The following is a 19,918-nucleotide window of genomic DNA, read 5'->3' on the forward strand; positions in this document are numbered from 1 at the left end:
TGCAGTACTATTGGAAGAGTTCTGCTGCATCTTTCCTCCTCCCATTCTCCGCTGGTCCCATCTCCTGCAGAAGTTTAATAATCAGTACAGCTTGGGACAGACAAAGATGCCAAATGCTACTCAACCTCAGGGGTGTTAAATGACAATGTATTTTCAAATTGTGATTTAGATCCATAGTGTGTTATTTTATTCTACCAATGGTATTTTTAGGAATACCATCTCTTTCTACAAAGTTGGCTGTGGTTATCTGGGTGATGTCTGGGTTATCTGGGTTTTGTGGTAATGCCTAGGAATCTGAGTCACAGACCTGGACCCCATTGTGCTAGGTGTGGTACAAACACAGAACAAAGAGACAGTCCCTGCCCCCAAAGAGCTACAGTCTACATATAAGACAAGTGGTGGACACAGGCAGTTAGATGGGGGAAGCACAAGGAAACAATGAGACAATATGGTTAGTTGAATCCTGCTTCACCAGTTAAACCTTGGTTTTACATGCGAGCAGGTTAGAACCCAAGGAAGAGACCCCCCAACTCAGTCTGTGTGCGCTGAGATGTTGGGTTCTGAATTGTAACTAGCTGGGTGACACCGGAAGTCAGTTGCTTAAGGATCTGAGCTAGCACCAACAGAAACGTTTTCATGGCCAGCCCTGAGCCTGCCAGCTGCAGTGTGTGCAAGGCAGGAGGGTGGCTGCTGGAAAGCACCCTGCCCTGAGGGTGAGTTTCCTCACTGCGGCTGGACTGGAGGCAATCATGGGTGCAGCCGCTGCCACTCTAATGACAGCAGGAGCGTCCAATCCAGTGCTTAATTTGTAATGAAAGAGGTGGCGGTGCTCAAGCAATTTTGTTTGCATTCATAACTGATGCAGCAAGCCCAGAGGTGCTGTGGCTATGAACTGCTAAGCCCAGAGGTACTGGGGCACAGCCCTGGCACAAATTAAGCACTGCTCCAACCCTGACTGCTGCTCATACCCAAGTGCTGCAGGTACCCAGAGCTCCACTGATAGGAACCCCCTAGAGCCTGGTGTTGCCAAACCCTGGGGTCAACAAAGTCCCCCACTGCAGGGGTTCAGGGCCCAGCCATGCACCGTGGCCAGTGCAACCCTGGAGCCCCCAGAACAGGTACCACTGGGGCCAACATGGCATCAGAACCCACCCTGGCCCTCCATGCAGCCAAGCTGGGGGCGGGATCCTGGAGAGCCCTGGGGCTGCATGTGCACCTCCTACCTGCGAGGAGCCAGGGCAGAGTCTGCCCCCGCGCCTGATACACAGGCTAGAGTACCCGCCCCCCTCAGGGGAACCCAGACTGCACCACTACACAGAAACGGGGGAGAGGAATAGGAGCTCCTGGACGGTGTCACTGCCGAGAGGGGCTACAGGTGAGGCAGCGCAGCCTCACACTTGCGCAGGTGCACTCTCCTGCTTACTTAACTGCACGCCGCCATGTTGTAAGGAGGAATACGCTCCGCGCATGCGCAGTGGCGCAGCCTCGCTCCCCTTGCCTCTGCCCTTTAAAAGCCGCCCGGCGGCCGGAGCCCGGCCCCATAGAGGGAAATCTCGGTGGGTGGGGACGGCGCGATGGCGGAGAGTAGTGAGCCGGCTGTAAGTGTTCTCCACTGCCGCCCCGGTTCTTCCCCCACCCCGGGAGCCCAGAATCTCCCGCTTTGGGGGCGTCTGGGGCAGGGGAGAGCTCCCTCTGTGTAGTGCCAGGACATCACCTTCTGGATAGCTGCACTGTCCCGCCCCACCCCCACCTGGAGCCCCCTGGCCTGCCTGGCAGTCACCCCTTGGCCTGCTGCAGCTGCTCTGCCCTTTGGCTCTGCCTCTCGGACCCCAGGTGCCTGGCTGTGCAGGGAAGGGGGCAGTTACCAGCCCCCAGGCTCAGGGCAGCCACTGGCCCTGGCAAGTGCCCCAGGCAGGAAAGCAGCGAGGCTCATGGGTGGGGAACTCCCAGCAAGGGCAGAGCTACTCCCCTTGGCCCCAGGCGAGACCCCTGGTGTGGTGCTGAGTCAAGTGCCCATGCATGCCCAGCCACTGGGCTATGGCTGTGTAGCCCCAGATGACCGGTGTGACTTGACCACTCAGTGGCTCCAGCCCTGCTCTGACTGGTTAAGCCAGTATCTTGGTCCCCTCGTGGGATGTCTGTCCTGATGTCTAGTCTGGAGTTTGCTTTTCCTAGCTCACAGCCTGGTCCTTGGTTTTGCCTCTCAGCCTTTCCCAGACTAAGGCTGCTTGGCCCAGTTTAGAGTCTAATGGTATGAAACTAAAGGGCCTCTCCACGGCACTAAGCCAGGATCATCTCGGCTCCTTTTCGTGTCCTACAGATTCAGCTACTGCTTCTGTGAGGCTGGTTCTCAAATCCACCTTTCCTCCTTCATCCAAACTCCTCTTTCCAGCTGCCTCTTTGGCATTCCCACCGCTACCTCTCCCTCATCAGGATGGAGCTTCTTATTGTTTCCCCATCAGGCAGCTTCACACCTCTCCCCATCCCCCAGGCCTATGATCTGGGCAGCCTCTTGGCTCTTCTACCCCATATCCAGCCTCTTGCTAGAGCCTGTCTCCTGTCTAATGTCCCCCTTTCCCTGCTGTCCTCACAGCTAAACCCCTTCTCCATGTAGTGGTCACTTCTTGCCTTTATCACAGTAACATCCTCTCTGGCCTTCCCTCTTCTGCTCCCTGGGGTCTGTCGAAAATGCTGCTACTGAAGATCCTTTGTTCTGCTGCTGTTCAAACTACATCACTCCCTCCATTGGCTCCCTGGTTCACTGCATCAGATTTGCACACCATCTCCTCTGGGTCCAATATCAGTGGGGCTCTCTCTGACCCCCTTGGTGGATTCATTTCAGCCCCTTGACCGATGTAGGTTCTGCAGAATCTCCACTTTCATTTTAAGAAAAACTTCTTGTCCTCCTGATTGCCAAGCAAACCTTCTAAATGGGACTTGTGTGAAACCAATGCACGATTGTCCCGAGTCTGTAGACAGTGTTAGCTTTGAGGAGCATGAACTTCCCTCATTAATATCAGCTGGGCGATAACTCTTAAACCTACCAGTGATATTTTGAGAGCTACATTATCACATAGTGAAGGTGTAGAACTGGGCTCCTAATTTGTGCAAGTACAGCAGTTGTGTACAAACTGAGGAACTGCACATGCCAGTGGCTAGTTAAACAAAAGGACAGACATAACTTTGTTTCTAACAGCTCTGGCATTGCTTTTCCCACTCAGTGACAGGAGCTTTACTGACTGAGACCCCGGTCCTCCAACTTGTACCATGTGGTTGGATCCTGTGCCCACACAGAACTCTCTTAAAGTTCACATGGATTCTCTGAGTCTCTGAAACAAGTTGTAGGCTCAGGGCCCCACAGTTAATTTCTACTGAAGCAGGGTAAACTTCCCATTGATTTCAGTGGAGCAGCTGAGAGATTAAAAACCGGTAGACTAAGTTGCCATCACCCTTCCAGCTAGTGCCTTGGAGGTGCCAGGAGTCTGGGATTAGCAGTAGGCAGGGCCGTCTCCAGGCACCAGCGAAGGAAGCAGGTGCCTGGGGCGGCCAATAGAAAGGGGCGGCACGTCTGGGTCTTCGGTGGCAATTCGGTGGCGGGTCCTTCACTCCGTCTCTTCCTCTTCGGCGGCACTTCAGCGGCAGCTCAATCGGGTTTTTCTTTTTCTTTTCTTTTTCTTCACCACTTGGGGTGGCAAAAAAGCTGGAGCCGGCCCCGGCAGTAGGGGCTGTCAGGGATCTCTAAATACCTGTTGTTAGCCAGCAGGACATGCCCCATCTGGGGCTTGGCTAGAGGAAGATCTTTGTCAATACTGTGGTATTAGTTCAGCACCCCTTCTTTGGCTGGGGGAGCAGATGGGTGCTCACCCTCCTCTCTGGCTTGGGGCAGGTCAGGATGTCTCTTTCCTTACCAGCTGGCTCCCGGAAGGGGCAGGGATGCCCTATTCCCCATCTTGCTCTGTCTCCTAGATCCTAGAAGACTACCTTCTGGCAGAAGATGCTCCTTTGCTGGAAGAAATGGCGGAGGAAGATGAGGAGATTGACCTGTACAATGAAATGACGTTTGGGTTAGGTAGGGCTTGGAGGCAGCAGGAGAGGATGAGCATCAGGGCACGGGGGGTGAGCAGACTTGGGAAAGAAAGGGCAATGGGGAACACAAAGGTTGGGCAGCTGGGGTGTGACATGGGCTTGTTGGGAGGTGTTGACGGCTGGGGCTTGGGGGTATTACTTGCAGGAGCGATCCCACACCTGGGGAGTTGCTCTCTGGAGCAGGAAGCTCAAAGGTCAATTTCCCAGCATCTAGCTCCCCCTGTTGGTCAAGGCAGCATCTCCCCCAGTTCAGACTGGGCACACCACAGCCAGTGGAGCTGCTGTGGAATCCCCCAGCTCCCTGCCCCTGACTGGAACCCTCCTTTCTTTCCTCCAAAGATCGAGACTCCATGGAAGAGGAAGTGGCAAAAGCCCTGGCTCCTCCAGTTAAAGGCCCCGAGCTGAGTCTTGTGGGCAAAAATGAGGCAGTGGCGGTGGCAGAGGTAGTGGTGGAGGAGGAGGAGTACAAGGCCACTGAGCAGCCTGGCCTGGGGGCAGAAGAGGAGCAGCCCATGCTGGAGGAGATGGAAGAGGCAGGGGAAGAAGGTGAGGCAGAGCCTGGGGCTCGGCATGACGACTTTGCTGACATGGAGGAGGAGATAGGGGTAGATGAACAGGAGGAGGAGGAGGAAGAAGAGGAGGAGGAGGAGGAGGAAGAAGGGGAAGAAGAGGAGCAGCATGACGAGGACGACGAGGAGCAGAATGATTTGGGAGACCCAGCAGTGATGAGAGCTGTGCACAGCAAGCCCACGCTGGAGGTGAGAAAGGCCGGGGTGGTGGCTTCAGAAGGGCATGTGGATTTAGTCCTTTCTCCATGAGTGTCTGGGGAGTGGTGCTGTCTCCTCCCAGCAGTCTGGGCAGGGGGTCCCTCCCGCCCACGCACAGCAGGATTCTCCCCATTAACTTTAGCAGCCCCTGGGAACTGGGAAGATACCAACTGAGGCGGGGGATGGGGTCTGCTGGGAGATGGCCATGTGCATTGCCCCTTCCTCTCACTGACCCCAGGGTCAGCCATTCTGGGATTGAGGACAGATCCTCCCCATGCTGGCAGCAAGTGACTCCCCCACACTCTCCCTGGGGCAAGTCCCCTTCCTTCTCCCCCAGGTCCAGAGGGAGGCAGGGAAGCTGAATTCCCCAGACCCCAGGGACTGAGTGCAATTCTTCTGTGCCCTGCAGAGCCTGGACTCAGCAGTTCTCGACAGCAGGATTGGCTCCACCTGGGGAGAGTTCGAGGGCGATGACTTGGTAAGAGTGAGGTCACCTTCCCCCTGCCTGTCCCGGTTCCCTGGAGTGCTGCTGGCTGGGAGAGGGGGGATGGGAGGAGCTTGGGGCTCCCCCACAACCAGTGCTCCTGCACCTCACAGCATCTCGTCTAGGGAGGGGGCTGGGACTGGAGCAATGGGGAGCTTCAGTTGCTGGCCCTGTACCTGCAGCACCCACTGCTGGAAGAGACTAGGGCAGTGGTCCCCAACACGGTGCCCGCGGGTGCGCCCGCATACTGGCCGGCAGACAAGCATCGCTGAAATGCCGCTGAAAAGCGGCCTCACCAATAGGTCTCGCCGCTGAAATGCTGCTGATTTTCGTCGGCATTTTGGCAGCGACGCCTCAAGCGGCATTTCGGCAGATGCTTGTCTGCCGGCCACGGTCCTCGGTGGCTCGTCGTCCGGCACCCGGAAAAGGTTGGGGACCACTGGACTAGGGTGAGTGGCTGGGAGCTCCCCGATAGTTGTAGCTTCTACAGCGCCTCCTCCTGGAAGAGGTCAGGCCTGGAGTAGCTGTAGGTTCACTCAATGTTTCTAAGCTGTTCTCTGCAGTGCCTCCTGCTGGCAGATGCTGGGACTACAGCTGTTCTTTCCTTCTTGCTCCCTCCACCTTTGCTCGGTGAGTCTTTCCATTGAGCCTAACTCCCAGTGCCTTTCAGATGGCTGCAGATTCAGGTGCGTGGACCTCATCCCCAAGCAGCATCCTGTCGCGCCACATGTTGGAGGTGAGCACCACCCTTTGCCTTCTCCCCGTATCCAGAAGAGGGCATCACTGGGCACCGTGAGCATGGAACCATCCAATGCTCTGGAGCCATCAAGCTGCCTAGGCTGGAAGTCCCCTCCCCCTCACTCCCCTGAACATCCAGGGGTCCAGAGCCCAAACCAAAGGGCTTGCTGAGTTTCAGGCAGGGGCTGGTACATGGGACTGATGGATATGGTGGGGGAGTGTCCCAAGGGTGGGTGGGAGCTGGCATGGCCTGCGGGCAGAGGGCTCTTTCAGGCTGAAGGTGCTGTAGGAAAGTGGAAGGGTTCCAGGACTGGCGGTCGATTGAGAATGGGCTTTGGTGGCCCCGAAGGAGCTTGGAGGCATGGAAGAGACTCCTCTGGCCCATCCCCCTGAGGCGGGGTTGGTGCAAAGACTTGTGGGAGAAGGGACCCGCTCTGCAGAGCTCCTGTGACCTGCTAGAGCTGAGCTGATCCTGTGGTGGAATTTGGGAGCTCTGTGGGGAGGGCATATCCCCAGCTGTAGCGCTCCTCGTGGGCTCGGGAAAGCCAGCCAGCCCTTGCTATGCTCTGGGGAGTGTATCGGCTCCACAATCCCTCTAGCAGCTCCAGAGCTGGAGGTGCCCGTGCGCAGAGCTTTCCCCTACCCCCACTCCATTGCGACTCCAAACCCCAGGGCTGGATGGCTTTGTGGCCTACAGGCAGGTATATACAGCTGCTTTCCAAAGCAGGGATTGTCCAGCCATCCGCCCACCCAGGCTCACATGGGCCTGGCCTAGGGGTGACCCTGGGAATGTCGGCTCTGTCTCACTGCTGATCCCTTTAGTCAGTGCTCCCAGCTCCCTGGGATTGTGGGGGACTCGAGGGCCCGTCTCACCTGGTTTGGGTGCAGGCAGTGCTGACTGAAACTAGTCCTTGGGGCTGCCAGGGTTGTCACTCTCCCTCCAGCAGTGGCCCGGTATACCCTGGGGTACAGCAGAAAGGCTCTATCTTTGTCTCCCCTGTAGGACAAAGCCATTATCCAGGCATTGGACAGGGGCCCCCCCATGTCGCATATGAACCTGGACTTCCTTGTCTCCCCAGCGCAGAGGGGGTACCTGGGCTCCCCTGGACTCAAGCGCCCAGACTTCAGAATTATGTCCCCGAAATCCTTCCCTCAGCGCTTTATGCGGCAGGTAAAGTGACTTCCTACCTTCTGCCCTTCATTCCCCTGCTCCTGCGTCCCTGCTACTCCTCTGTTGGTCCCCTCTGCCCTGTGTCACTTTGGGGTCACTCTGCCCCATGCTCTGGGCCATCCCTCACAGCAGTGCAGCTCCAACAGTGTCTGTCTTGCATGTGCTATTTACACCATTGATGCTGAATGCTGCCGGGCAAGCTGCAGGGCAGGGCCTGACACTGGCCCAGTCAGTTAGCCTGCTGCAGCCCTGCTTCCAGTATCGAAGGGGTAGCCGTGTTAGTCTGTATCCGCAAAAACAATGAGGAGTCCGGTGGCACCTTAAAGACTAACAGATTTATTTGGGCATAAGCTTTCGTGGGTAAAAACCCACTTCTTCAGATGCATCTTTAAGGTGCCACTGGACTCCTGCTTCCAGTAACATTCCTGTCTCCTGTCCTGCAGCAGTCTCCCATGATGCCCCGCTCCATGGGCTCCCCTCGACCGTACACGCCGTCCCGCAGAGCCTCACCTCTCTTCACCCCCAATCAGGTAACACCCCAAGCTGCTTCTTCCCTCCCAGCCCAGGGCCTCTCAGGAAGCTTTGGCCATTCCAATCTGCACCCGTACATGCGTCACTGGAGCTGATCAGCCCATCTCCCAATGTGGCAGCGCCAGAGAGTTTGAGGAAGGTGTCAAGGCTTATTGACCTGGCTGCTAGCATGGCTCTATGCTGGGGGGAGGGAGGGCATTTCTTCTGAGCAAGCCCTAGCCCGACGAATCTTTCTGCCCTGAAATGGCAGGATCAGCCCTTGTAACTTCATCCTGGTCAGTGTCACTGCAGGTGCTGCTGTCTGGTCCTTCTTAGTAACTTACTAAGCTGTTCTCCTCCAGCAGGCAGTTCCACAGGTGGTTGCATAAAGAATCACTTCCTTCATCCATCTCAAATGCTCTGTCTTTTAATCCCAAGTGCCCTTTTCTGTTGTCTCATGGGGAAAGGAAATAGTCCCCTGCAGAGCTGTTCTCTTACAGACCTCTCTTCTCTTCTTTCCAAACTGCATAGCCATCCTCAATGTCTCCTCCTCTGGGATCCTGCCCCCACCCCCGACACGTTATCGCTCTTGAGGATGTTCTCCTGGAGCCATACCCCTTGTCCCCTGTGCCACCTCAGTCCTGCTGCCCCCTGTTGGATGAGGTGGGCAGCACCAAGTACAGTACATAGGGGAGGAGCTAGAGGGTGGCCTGGGGCATATTGTGTGGAGAGGTTGCTCTAGGCCTCAGCCAAAGCCCCACCTTCAGTTCCAGGCATCATGCTTCGGAAAAGACCAACAAGTAGGGTTACCATATTGCAATACTGGAAAAAGAGGACACTCCAAGGGGCCCAGGCTCCACCCCTTCCCCGCCCCCGGCCCTGCCCAACTCCGCCCCTTCCCCAAAGTCCCCGCCCCAACTCCACCCCCTCCCCTGAGCACACCGCATTCCCCCTCCTCCCCTCCCCTGAATGCTCCGCCCCCCTGCTCCTCCCCCTCCCCTGCTTCCCGCGAATCAAATGTTCGCCGGAAGCCTGAAACAGGCAGGCAGCAGGTAAGCTGGGGCGGCGGGGGGGGGGGCGCGAGGAGGCGCGGTCCAGTCCGGCCCCCCTGGCCGAGCGGCTCCCTCTGGCGCCCGGCCCCGGCCCAGCACCCCTGGCCCAGCACCCCCGGCCCCGGCTCTAGTGACTTCAGCTCGGCTCGGGCCCCGGGGCTCCGGCCCCGGTCCCAGCGGCTCCAGCCCAGACCCAAGCCCCACAACCCTGAGCGAATTGGGCCCCGCTCTTGCTAAAGCCGGCCCTGATCGGGGGAGGAGTTAGTTTTGCTGCAGCCACTCCACTCATACTCGGGGTCCCCCGAGAGTCTTTTGCCCGAGTGCGAGTGGCTGCAGGAAAACTAACAACTCCCCTGATCTGCGGGGGCACAGAGGCGGTGGGCGGCATCCGAGCGCGCAGCCGCCTCCTCCCTAGGCTCCGGCTGCTGCTGCGCTGGGGAAGTTGCTTCGGCCCCGGTGCACGGTGGAGAGTGGCGGGAGCTGGAAAAGTTGGAGCCCGGGGAGGAGGCGGTCCCCTTACCATGCCTCCCTATTTTCCCGGACATGTCCGGCTTTTTGGAAATTCCTCCCGGACGGGGATTTGAGGACCAAAAAGCTGGACATGTCCAGGAAAATCCAGATGTATGGTAACCCTACCAACAGGGAGGTTAGAGAACAGCATGGACAGGGCAAGCAGGGACAGGCTGAACCAGCAGCAGGACACAGGGCAGGGAAGAGTATGTCTTTAGGAGCCATTCAGGGCCTGGAGCTGGGCCCCACGTTGGGCACAGTTCCCCTTGTAGTATGGCCGGAAAGGGATTGGACCGGATCCCTGGAGCCCACTAATAGGTCACCTGACTCCTCCCCGGTGCTGGGGCAGCAGAGACTATCTTTGCTGGCTTGGCAGCATCATGCTGAAGTCCCAGCTGTGGTCTGTGTAATGGGGCTGAGGACAGGATCCCGCCGGGGCCTTGAGGAACAGCTGGGAGCAGGAATTTTCAGACCCAATGGGCAACTAGGGCAGTGTCTGTCAGTTAGTAGGGGGTGCTGTCCACATGACTGACTGGAGATGGACCCGCAACAAAACTCCTCCAGCACTGGGTGCTTCCTGGCCATGCCTGGCAGTTGCGTGGGGGAGGGGTGAAGGAGCTCCATCCTGCCATGCAGCCTGTGCCGCTCTCATCAGCATGCAGCAGGGTGCAGAGGAGGAGGCAGCTCCACTACAGCATGCAGAGGGACAGGGAGGAGCCAGCACCTCTGGTTATGGGGCATTCCACTCCTTCTCCTTAATGCCAGGTGAACGAAAGTACCCCACATCCATACTGGCCCTTCAAGGGCTCCTGGGTTTCTTGGTTAGGGGAAGAGGGTGCTCCAGCTCTGGAAACCTAATCCTTCTCTCCTCTTTCAGAGCTCGGGGTATGTGTCTCCGACCCCCTTTAGGCCCATGTCACGCAACATCAGCACCCCAACGCAGCCCCTGGCCATGCACTTTGGCCCCATGTCTCCCTCTCTGGAGCCCCCTCTCTTCTTCAGTCCTCCAGCCGGCTGCCAGCTGAAGTTCAGGTACCGTGGCAGGGGGCAGGATCCCTGTGACCAAAGCGTCCAGGGCTCCAGCCTGTCTGATCTCCCCACTGCTTGTGTGGGCAGGGAGGGTGGCTAACCCCACAAACCGGACTTGGGCCGAAGTCTGGTATTGAGGTTGGATTATATATCTGGTGCATGGTCTGAAATGAGAGCTGGGTGCCAGTGCCCCTACCAGAGCTGGGGCTAAGGAGGCATTGTGGCCTGTGAACCCCAAAGAGATTTGAGGTTCAATGTTGCAGCCCTCCCACCTTATGGCTAAGGATCATGGGGGTGGGACTAGAACTGGTGCTGCTGCTCCTTAATTAGCCAGCAGGCTGGCTGGGACATTCCCCTGGATCCTCCAGGAATGGGCCCAGGTCGCCCCCAGGGCAGTGGGGGGAAGAGACAGGGCACCCCCCTGCAGGGCCCCTTGTAGATCCAGATGTAGAGCCCCCCGCTCTGGAAGGCAGTGGCCTGAGTCTGGCCTGGTGTCAGAGTGTCAGAGCCCCCCCCCCCGCTTTGCCCCCAGCCATCTTCATTGCCATATCCTCCATCAGCCCTTCCTGCTGCTGGCCTCATCCCCGCCACCTGTCTTTCATTGCAGTGTGCCCAGCCACATGACCCAGCTGCACCCTCAGCATCAGCGGATCCTGAATCAGCGGCAGCAGCGAGGGCAGGCACAGAGGTGAGCTGGGGGGCAGGGAGGAGAGAGACTGGGGGCTCCTGTAAGGAGTTTGGAGGGCACAGCCGGCGCATGGTGAGATTGGCACAAACCTAAGCCTGGCGCCCTGGTGCTCCTAGCTGTGTGGGTGCAGCTTGCTGATGGGGTCCAGATGTTTCACTCCAGGCTACTCCCTGCTCTCTCTAGGCTGCAGTGCCTTTCCAGGGCTTCCTCTGGAGCTTTCTCAGCTAGGGACCTGGGGGGCAGCTGATCCCCTAGGAGATGGCACTAGGCTATGAGTGCCATGCCCAGGGCAAGGAAGCTTGAGATGTCTCCCCCTAGATGTTTGTGCCTGTGTCCTGCTGTGAGCCTGGTTGTGTGTCGGGGGTCACGGAGCCCCAGGCTGGCTCACTGTGATCCCGGCCAGGGGTTGTGTATAGGGGGTCACAGAGCCCCAGGCTGGCTCACTGTGATCCCGGCCAGGGGTTGTGTATAGGGGGTCACAGAGCCCCAGGCTGGCTCACTGTGATCCCGGCCAGGGGTTGTGTATAGGGGGTCACGGTAAGAGTGCATGTGTGTGTGTCCGTGCGCGTGTGTGTGCGTGTGTGAGAGAGAGAGAGACTGAAAAGCAAATGCAAACTGCTGTATTCTCAATAAATGTGGCGTGTTGCCTTCTCCCCTATAAAAAAATCTCGTGTGCTTTGTTTAAGCATAACATCACGGAGCCCCAGACTGGCTCACTGTGATCCCAGCCGGGGGTTGTATATAGGGGGTTACGGAGCCCCAGGCTGGCTCACTGTGCTCCGTGGTCTGCGGCCGGCACAGGGCATAGCAGTGGCCTGAGCAGCTGTGACCCTGTGATTTGTCCCAGGCTCTGTGCACCTGCTGCCTGTAAAGGGGCACCTTGCCACTAATGTGGCACCAGTCGGGGAGTATCTGGCAGTGCCTGCTCTGGATTCCCCCTGCCTTTCAGGCCTCCACCCAGCTGGGGACATGCCCTGGTGCTGGGGTAGCTCTCACTCCCTGGGGCCCTGGCGCTCCCCACATATCGGTTCCTCAGCCCCATGCTCCTCCCTCCATGTACATGGCTGGAAATACTCCCATTGGAGGTGTGTGGCCTGGCCTTCCCCAGGTTGGGCTGAGACCCAGGCAGATCTGCCGAGGGTGCTGGGTGGGCAGGGGGACTCGGGTGTGAGAAGCGGCTGGAGAGAGGGCCAGCTCTATGTGAGGGGGGCTCTGCCCATGATTCCTCCCCCTCCCCCCCCCCACTGGCACTGCCACCAGCTCAGCTCCAGGGTGAAGGAGCTGACCCACCTTGGGGGAGGTCGGGAGGGGACTGGGGGCTGGCCTGTGCCAGGTGTGCAGCACAGGGGCTGGAGGGGGAGCAGCCAGCAGAATCATCTCAACCAGAGGATCTTTCACCTCCTTGTGCTCAGGGCTCTCCCTCCCATCCCAGGGCCCCTTGTGCTCCCCACATATTGGTTCCTCTCTTGCTAGGCCTTCCCAGGGCCTGTGTAGTCCCCCTGCTACCACCCACATCTCCAGGCAGAAGCCTGATGTGAACCCATTAATTGATGGGGGGTTGGCCCAATGGGAGCAGCTGGTTGCTGCAGATGCTGCCCCAGGCGGAGTCCCCAGGGAGTAACACTGGGGGGTGATTCCTGCCCTGCAGCATCTCCCCCAAGAAGGCATGGTCCCCGAAGGCGGATCCCTATTCTGGGCTCATGACACGCAAGGAGAAGGATTGGGTGATCAAGGTGCAGATGATGCAGCTGCAGAGTGAGAATCCTCACCTGGACGACTACTATTACCAGGTGAAGGGGGGAGGGGATCCGATGCCTCCTCTCCCTAGAGTGGGCAGAGACCTCCCTGGCTGGGTGGGGCTTGGGTTTCCCCCACAGCCCCAGCTGGGCGGGCAGACCCCCACTATCCCCAGGCTGCTCCCCAGCTAGGTTGGTTCTGTCCCACAGGATCCATCGCTGCACAGCTCTGCCCCAGCTGTGGGGTGGAGGAGGGTGCTCGTGCCCTGTCCTGACGTTGGCCATCCCCGGAGCATGGGGCCTGATGAGGAGGATGCAGGGGGCAGCCAGGAGCCCTGGACTGAGGGCAGAGGCAGGAGAATTAGACTGGCCCCTCCTGGTGCAGAAACCCACTTGGGGCAGACGGACCAATTAAACTGCTCCTCCCCCCACCAAGAGCCCCGGGGCTGATGTTGGACTGGGTGGAGCCCTTCCCCCTCTTTGGGCCACTGCAAGAGCATCAAAACCTTTTTGGGGAGGGGGGAGGAGGGAGGGAGGAGGAAGGGCAAAAACCGAAGTGCCCCCTCCCTCTCCAGGGCTCGCTGCTCCAGTGGTGTGCCAGCTGCCCTCTTCTGGTGCCACAGCAGCCCCTGGTGGGCCAAAGATGTAATTGCAGCACCTCCCGGGCAGAATCTATTATTCTGCAGGGAAGAAAAATCAGCAGCAGACATGAATCCAGCTCTTATGTTTCTTTTGTTAAAAAGTGTGGGGGGGGCCAAGGACCCCTAGTCCTCCGGTGCTAGTGGGCCATGGCTACTGCAGTGCGCTCAGCCCCATAGCAGGCCTGTGCCCAGCCTGCTGCCTCCTCTCACAGCTGCTTTGCCGTCCTTTCCTTCGCAGACCTATTACCACAGGCTGGAGCGGAAGCAGGCAGAGGAGGAGCTGCTTGGGGGGCGCAACAAGCAGGAGCCCCCCAAGCTGGTCACGCCGTACATTCAGAAGATGGAGATTTATGACTCTGGTAAGGATGAGGGGAAGGGCACTGCCTGAGGCAGGCAGAAGGGGCCCTGGGTGGGTTCTCAGCATGTCTGCCTCTCTTTCAGTGGTGCGGATTGCAGGCTCGCTGGGCCAGGTTGCCGTGTCCACTTGTTACAGCCCCCGTAGGGCCATCGATGCCGTGCACCACGCCCTGCAGGAGGAGGTACGTATGAGGTGGCTGTGCTCCCCTGAGCCTGCCCTGGCCCTCTGTGCAGCCACTCGGTGGGAGCTTTCTCAGCTGCTTTAAAGCTTCCTGGAGGAGACTGGGACCCCTGCCCCCTTCTGTAGCTGCTCTGGCTAGTGAGGCTCCAGCACCCGTGGCTCTGGCTCTATCACTGGTGAGATCAGCCCAGCACTGGGGATAGGTCAAGTAGCCGGGTCAGGTGGGGTCAGCTCCTGGGCTTCATGCAGCTTGACAGGAGCCCTTTGAAGTGCTCCCCATGTGGGCTGCTCAGTGTCCTGCTGCCATCACATCTGATCAAGCCTGGTAGTAGCTTGGGGACAGCACTGTGGCCTGGAGACCGCTGTGTTTTGTGGTGATTGTAACTGGTTGTCTTCCCTTCTCCCCTCTGGATCTGAAGGCTGCGGGGAACCAGCGACTTCGGGCGCTGCACAGAATCGAGAAGGTGAGAGGGCGCCTCAGGCACCGCCATGGCTTCGGGGCAAGACATTTCCCCTCCAGCTGATGTGCTGGGGGGAGCAAGGGCAGGGGAACAGCAGCGGCGGAAGGCGGGTTCATTAGAAGCTGGATATCGGTTCCCTCCAACTTCTGCAAACCCGGTGTGGCCTGGAACTTGGCGTGTCCAGCCTCTCGGGACAGAGATGCTTGGGGGGAGGGTTAATGTCAAGTGGGGCAGGGAGGGTTTGAGAGCTGAGTCCAACAGCGTCTCGGGGCAAAGCCAGGGGATGTTCTGTGGAAGATCCCAGCTTGCATGTGGCTTTGGTGCAGACACTCCACTCTGCCATATTCATCTGCCTCCTTGAACCTAGGGCACAGGGCTATTCTGAAGAAGGTCAGATAGTCAATGTTAGAGGCTGTGGATCAGTGGATCTCTGGCTTCTCCGAGTCCCCTGCAGAGTTCACAAGTCCATAAGAAACTGTGTATTAGAGCTAGTCCAGGAGCCCTGAGTGGCTGAGTGAGCACCTCTGGCTGATGGAGGTCCTGGATCCAGTGAGGGTGGGGTGAGACTTACCCAAGGGTCCCAGGTCCCTCCCCAACCCCGATGGGAAGTCTCTGTTGTACGTAGGAGCTGTGGCTGGGACCTCTTGGGATGTCCCAGCTGCTTGTCTCTCACAGCCAGGCAGCTCGCTCCTTGTCACAGGCTGAGTGCTGGGGGAAGAATATAGAGTGTAGGGCTACTGTCTATCCGGACAGGCTCATATGGGATCTCATTATTCCTCCCACCCCCCCGCGGCCCACCTACTAGCTTCTCTCCTGCTTCCTCAGATGTTCCTGCAGCTCCTGGAAGTGGAGGAGACTCAGCGGAAGATGAGCCTGCTGCCCGAAGAGCAGCACCCCCGTTTCCGTGAGAAGAAGAGCCATGAAGTGGGGCGCATCTACCAGGCCCTGAAGATCAGGGCGTGCGACAGTGAGGAGTGAGTTTGCTGGTGCACATTTGTGCACTGTCCCTGTGCACGGCTGGCCCCTGGGGAAGGGGGCCTAGGGGCCATCTGGGGAGGGTGCAGGTCCCAGCCCCATGGTGAAGCACGCCCCATACGCATGGAGATGCTGTTAGAACAGCAGATCTCTGGGGCCAGATGGGAACGCCCTGTTCCCTGTCGCCTGGCACTAGCGGGTTTGTGAATCTGAAACATTCCTGTCTTCAAACTCAGCACTCCACATCCAGCTGTGCCACATCAAATACTCTGGGGCTAAGCCAGCTGCCCACTTGATGGGAGCCAGCTCCTCTGCTGGACACTGGGGCCCTGTGCTGCCTTCTCCTGGCTCCTCCTTCCTCCCCACACCCAAGCCATGCAGGATCCTGTTAAACTCCCCTGCTGGAGGCACAGGCCCCTCCCTGTCACCCCAGTTGCCTGCTTCCCTGGCGGCACTTCCCGCTGCCAGTGGAGCAAGGGTAGGTGGGAGGGTGCTGGGTCCTACAGGATCTGGGCAGCTCAGGGCTCTCCCACAGGGAGGCGGAAGACGAGTTCCTGCAGGTCCTTTGTGTGCGGAAGGGGAAGAAACTGACCGCGCGGCTGCTGCCGCACCTGGCACGGGAGCAGGCGGAGGAGATCCTGGTCACCGTCACCCGCCACCTGCCTTTCCTCATGAGGAAGGATGTGCTGGATGAGGTAATGGCCTGCTGGGGGTAGGGAGAGGCTGGTCCCGGGATGGGGCACCATTTCCCCCTCCCCCAAACCACTGTCCTGGAGCGAGCAGGGAATTTGCCCTCCGCGTTCAATCCAAGCTGGGCCCTAGATTCTAGAGGGGCCATTCTGCAGGCACCAGGTACTGATGAACTGGAGGGAGCTCAGGAGAAGGCCTCAACCGTTGTAGGAAACTGGGGAATGAGAGGGCTGGCATGAGGCAGAAGGGTCCACCTGGGCAGCATGTCTAGGGCTGGGATCCCAGGGTCCAGCAGGGGTGAGCAATACAGGGTTATAACTAGGGCAATGGCGGGAGGCTGGGAAAGTGGGGATGTAGCCAGGGCTGCAGGGAAAGTCCTGGCTGGGCATGGCCAGACTGTGGCCTAGTCTGCAGATTGCTGTGCCGGAAGGTCCCTTGCTCGGCTGCCCTGGGGAATAGACCGTAGGGCACAATTCTGCCCAGGGCGATGGGCTGGAGGATCTGTGGTGTCTGGACTGGAAAGGGGGCGCTTTGTTTACACCAGGGGTCGGCAACCTACGGCACGCGTGCTGATTCTGAGTGGCACGCTGCCTGCCCGGTGAGAGGAGGAGGAGGAGGAGGGGCGGAGGGGCCGGAATGCACCATGCTGGGGGAAGAAGCGGGGGAGGAGGGAAGCTTGGCTGCCGCAGGACCAAGCTTCTGCCTCCTGCCCCCGCAGGGGAGAGCGGTGGGGGGGTCCCGGCCCCCCGCCCCACTCAGCCCCCCCGCCCACCGCTCTCCCCTGCGAGGGCAGGAGGCAGAAGCTTGGTCCTGCGGCAGCCAAGCTTCCCCCTCCCCCGCTTCTTCCCCCAGCATGGTGCATTCCGGCCCCTCCTCCTCCCCCTCCCTCTCGGCGATGGCCCTTGCAAGGGGGAGGGGGAGCAGAGCAGAGCCGAGCGGCAGCGTGCTCCCTGCTCTGTAGAGGATGCAGAGAGAGGTAGGGACAGAGCCTGGGGGAAGGGGGTGGAACAGGGCATATCCCTCCCAGCCCCCTGCCATGAGCCGCTCAGGGCAGGGGGCTGGGAGCACCCCCACGAGCCGAGCACCCCAGCCTTCTGCCCTGTACCTCCCCCCAACACCCAGCCTTCTGCCCTGCACCTCCCCCCAACACCTAGCCTTCTGCCCTGCACCTCCCCCCAACACCCAGCCTTCTGCCCTGCACCCCCACACACCACCCAGCCTTCTGCCCTGCACCCCCACACACCACCCAGCCTTCTGCCCTGCACCTCCACACACCCCCAGCCCTCTGCCCTGACCTCGAGTCCCCCCAACACCCAGCCTTCTGCCCTGCACCTCCACACACACCCCAGACTTAGAGAGAGACCTTCTAAAAAACGTTAACATGTATTACCGGCACACGAAACCTTAAATTAAAGTGAATAAATGAAGACTCGGCACACCACTTCTGAAAGGTTGCCTACCCCTGGTTTACACCTTCAGCTGCCAGCATGAGCTCGCCTGTTTCAGTTGGGAGGGGCAGGTCTCCTGGCCCCAGTGAGCACTTGATAGTGCTCCCCAGTGCCCCCTGCAGGTTGGGTTCGTTCCCCCCACCCCTGCAAGCAGATGCTGTTGTGATTACATGCCAGAGCAGGGAGTAGGAGTTGAGCCCACCTGTATGGTGTCAGGTCTGGGGGCTGGTTTTAACCGCGCTGTCTTCCCTCTCTCCGTGCTGGTGTTTAGTCCCTGCCTGTCCTGTACGGCCCCCTCAGCGAGATGGTGGGCCGGATGACCTTCAGCGAGCTCATCGAGGTCCTGCAGGAGCTGACCAGGCCGCTTGCCGGCTCCACTGAGCTGCCGCTCACCATGACCTTTAAGAACCAGGTGTGTGGGGCTGGGTGGGGCAGGAAGTTGGGGCCAGAAGGGCCTCCAGGAGGGAAAGCCAGTGAGCTCAGCGCTGTCCTGGTGGATGAGATTCTGCGCCTGTCTCTGGGCACTCTGGGGTGGGTGCTGGGCCCTGTGGGGGACATGCTCCCTCCTGGGGCTGGGCCTGGCCTGGCTGTGGCTGCTGTTTCTAACCCATGGCCGCTCCTGTGCTTCCCCGCAGTTCGGGATCTCGCTTCTGTACGCCCTGCTGAGTCACGGCGAGAGGCTGCTGTCCTCTGACATGCCGCTGGAGCCGCACAGCGGGGACTTCGAGAAGTGGTGAGGTGCCACGGGGAGGGGTTTAGCCCAGGCGGTGCCCTGTGGGGGAGGGTGGCTGGGTAGCACACAGCACGCAGTGTTGGCTGGTGCGGGGGGGCAGCCAGGTGCTCACTGGTGGGTTTGTCTCCCCAGGACGGACACAGTGTTCCTGGTTGCCAGGGAGCTGTCCCAAGTGCCCAAGACTGCCCTGGTGGAGCCTCTCTTCCTCCCCAGCAACCTCCTCTCTTTGTTCTGCCGCTACCTGGACAAGCAGACCATCCACCGCCTGGAGGCCAAGATGGAGTGAGTGCTGGTCTCCCGGGCTGTGCTGGGGGGCTCTTGGGGCACTGGCAGTGCCCAGGCTGTAGTAGCTGTTGTGCTGACCAGTGCCCATGGCTGCCCGCAGCAGGCATGCCAGAGCTGCCTGGGGCAGTCGCTGGCCCTGGGTTGTTGAGGAGGCAGGAAGGTGCTTAGCTCTACTGTCAGGAACATAAGCCAGGCAGAGACCTTCCGAAGCGGGAAAGAGCCGAAGGGTAATGCTGCGAGGTGGGCCCCCAGACCTGTTGGGCTGGGATCCTTGGGGAGGTGTCTGGTATTGTGGCACTCTGAGCTTTGCCCTTCAGGCTGCTCAGAAACCTCCCAACATGGTAGCAGAAATGAGGGGGGTGGGCAAGCATTGGCCCAACCCAGTGGCCTTTTGGGGCCCTGTGAGTGGCTTGTGGCTTGACCAGGCTGTCAGCATTACACAGCTGTCCCGGCGCCCTGGGACGTCCTGGCTCTTCCTACACAAAGGTGGCTCCTTGGTTCAGTCATTTCAAGTGACTGGTTTGTTGTCTGTCTTTTCTGGTGGGGGCTCCTGGCACCTGCCTGCGGGGGGAGTCGTCACATGCAGAGGGGCCAGGGACATTGCTGTAACGCATCCTGATGGTACCAAGCAAGAGGCCCTTGTAGCAGCATAGCTCCGTCCTGTACCAGACGTGGTCTGGGCCGGGGAGGGGGGAAATGACTCCTGGGTGGCAGGTGGTCTGTGACAGTAACATCAGCTGGAGATGAAGCGAGAGCAGCCCCTGAACGCTGCCAACCCAGAACAGTGGGCGTTAGAGCATGGGGCCTGCAGAGGCCATGTCCCAGCTGCTGCATTAGCCCATTCCTAACATGTTGGTCTTGCCCTGCAGGTGCTCCCCTCTGCCCTCGGAGGCTGCCATGCCATGCTGAGACCTCCCAGCCCTGGGAAAGTGGATGAGACCAGTTTCCTGGGCAATGGTGCCCATCTTCTCTGAGATGCACAGGCAGGGGGCATCACCTTGTGACTTTGTTTCCAAATCAGACACTATCCCTGGCACAAGGGGACTTTGTGTTTTTTGCCCTAGCACCGGGAGGAGCAAGATTCAAGGGCTGATCATGGCCCTCTCCAGCGCCGGTGCCTGGGGACACAGCACAGGGGACACGGGTAACTTATTTGGGCCTCGCCCTGCAGAGGCAAGCACTGGAGCACAGCGGGCGCAAAGCAGATGTGTACAGTGGGCATGGGGAGCACCTGGTGGCGGGCGATTGAGGTTGACTGTGTACAGCACTCGCTAAAATAAAAGTGATTAACAAGACCCCCTGGCCTCGGTATGTGAAGTCTCCAGCTTGGGTGAGCCCCCAGTGTGCTGTAAACAGGGCATGGAAGTGCAGCCAAG

The 19,918-nt window shown here is 59.3% G+C and overlaps 1 protein-coding gene across 1 annotated transcript; it reads left to right on the plus strand.

The window, feature by feature from the left end:
* Positions 1-1,574: 1,574 nt before the first annotated feature.
* On the plus strand, positions 1,575-19,451 carry PATL2 (PAT1 homolog 2). The gene is made up of 19 exons (XM_065412582.1): positions 1,575-1,598; positions 3,967-4,069; positions 4,426-4,844; positions 5,263-5,331; positions 6,008-6,073; positions 7,079-7,246; positions 7,690-7,776; positions 10,196-10,350; positions 10,955-11,035; positions 12,684-12,825; positions 13,651-13,771; positions 13,854-13,951; positions 14,370-14,414; positions 15,237-15,385; positions 15,922-16,081; positions 17,796-17,936; positions 18,160-18,257; positions 18,390-18,539; positions 19,412-19,451. The coding sequence occupies exons 1-19, from the start codon at positions 1,575-1,577 to the stop codon at positions 19,449-19,451; spliced, it is 2,316 nt and encodes a 771-aa protein (XP_065268654.1).
* The last annotated feature ends 467 nt before the right edge of the window (positions 19,452-19,918 follow it).

The sequence above is a fragment of the Emys orbicularis genome, chromosome 10 (assembly GCF_028017835.1).
Source record: "Emys orbicularis isolate rEmyOrb1 chromosome 10, rEmyOrb1.hap1, whole genome shotgun sequence".
Lineage (NCBI taxonomy): Eukaryota > Metazoa > Chordata > Testudines > Emydidae > Emys > Emys orbicularis.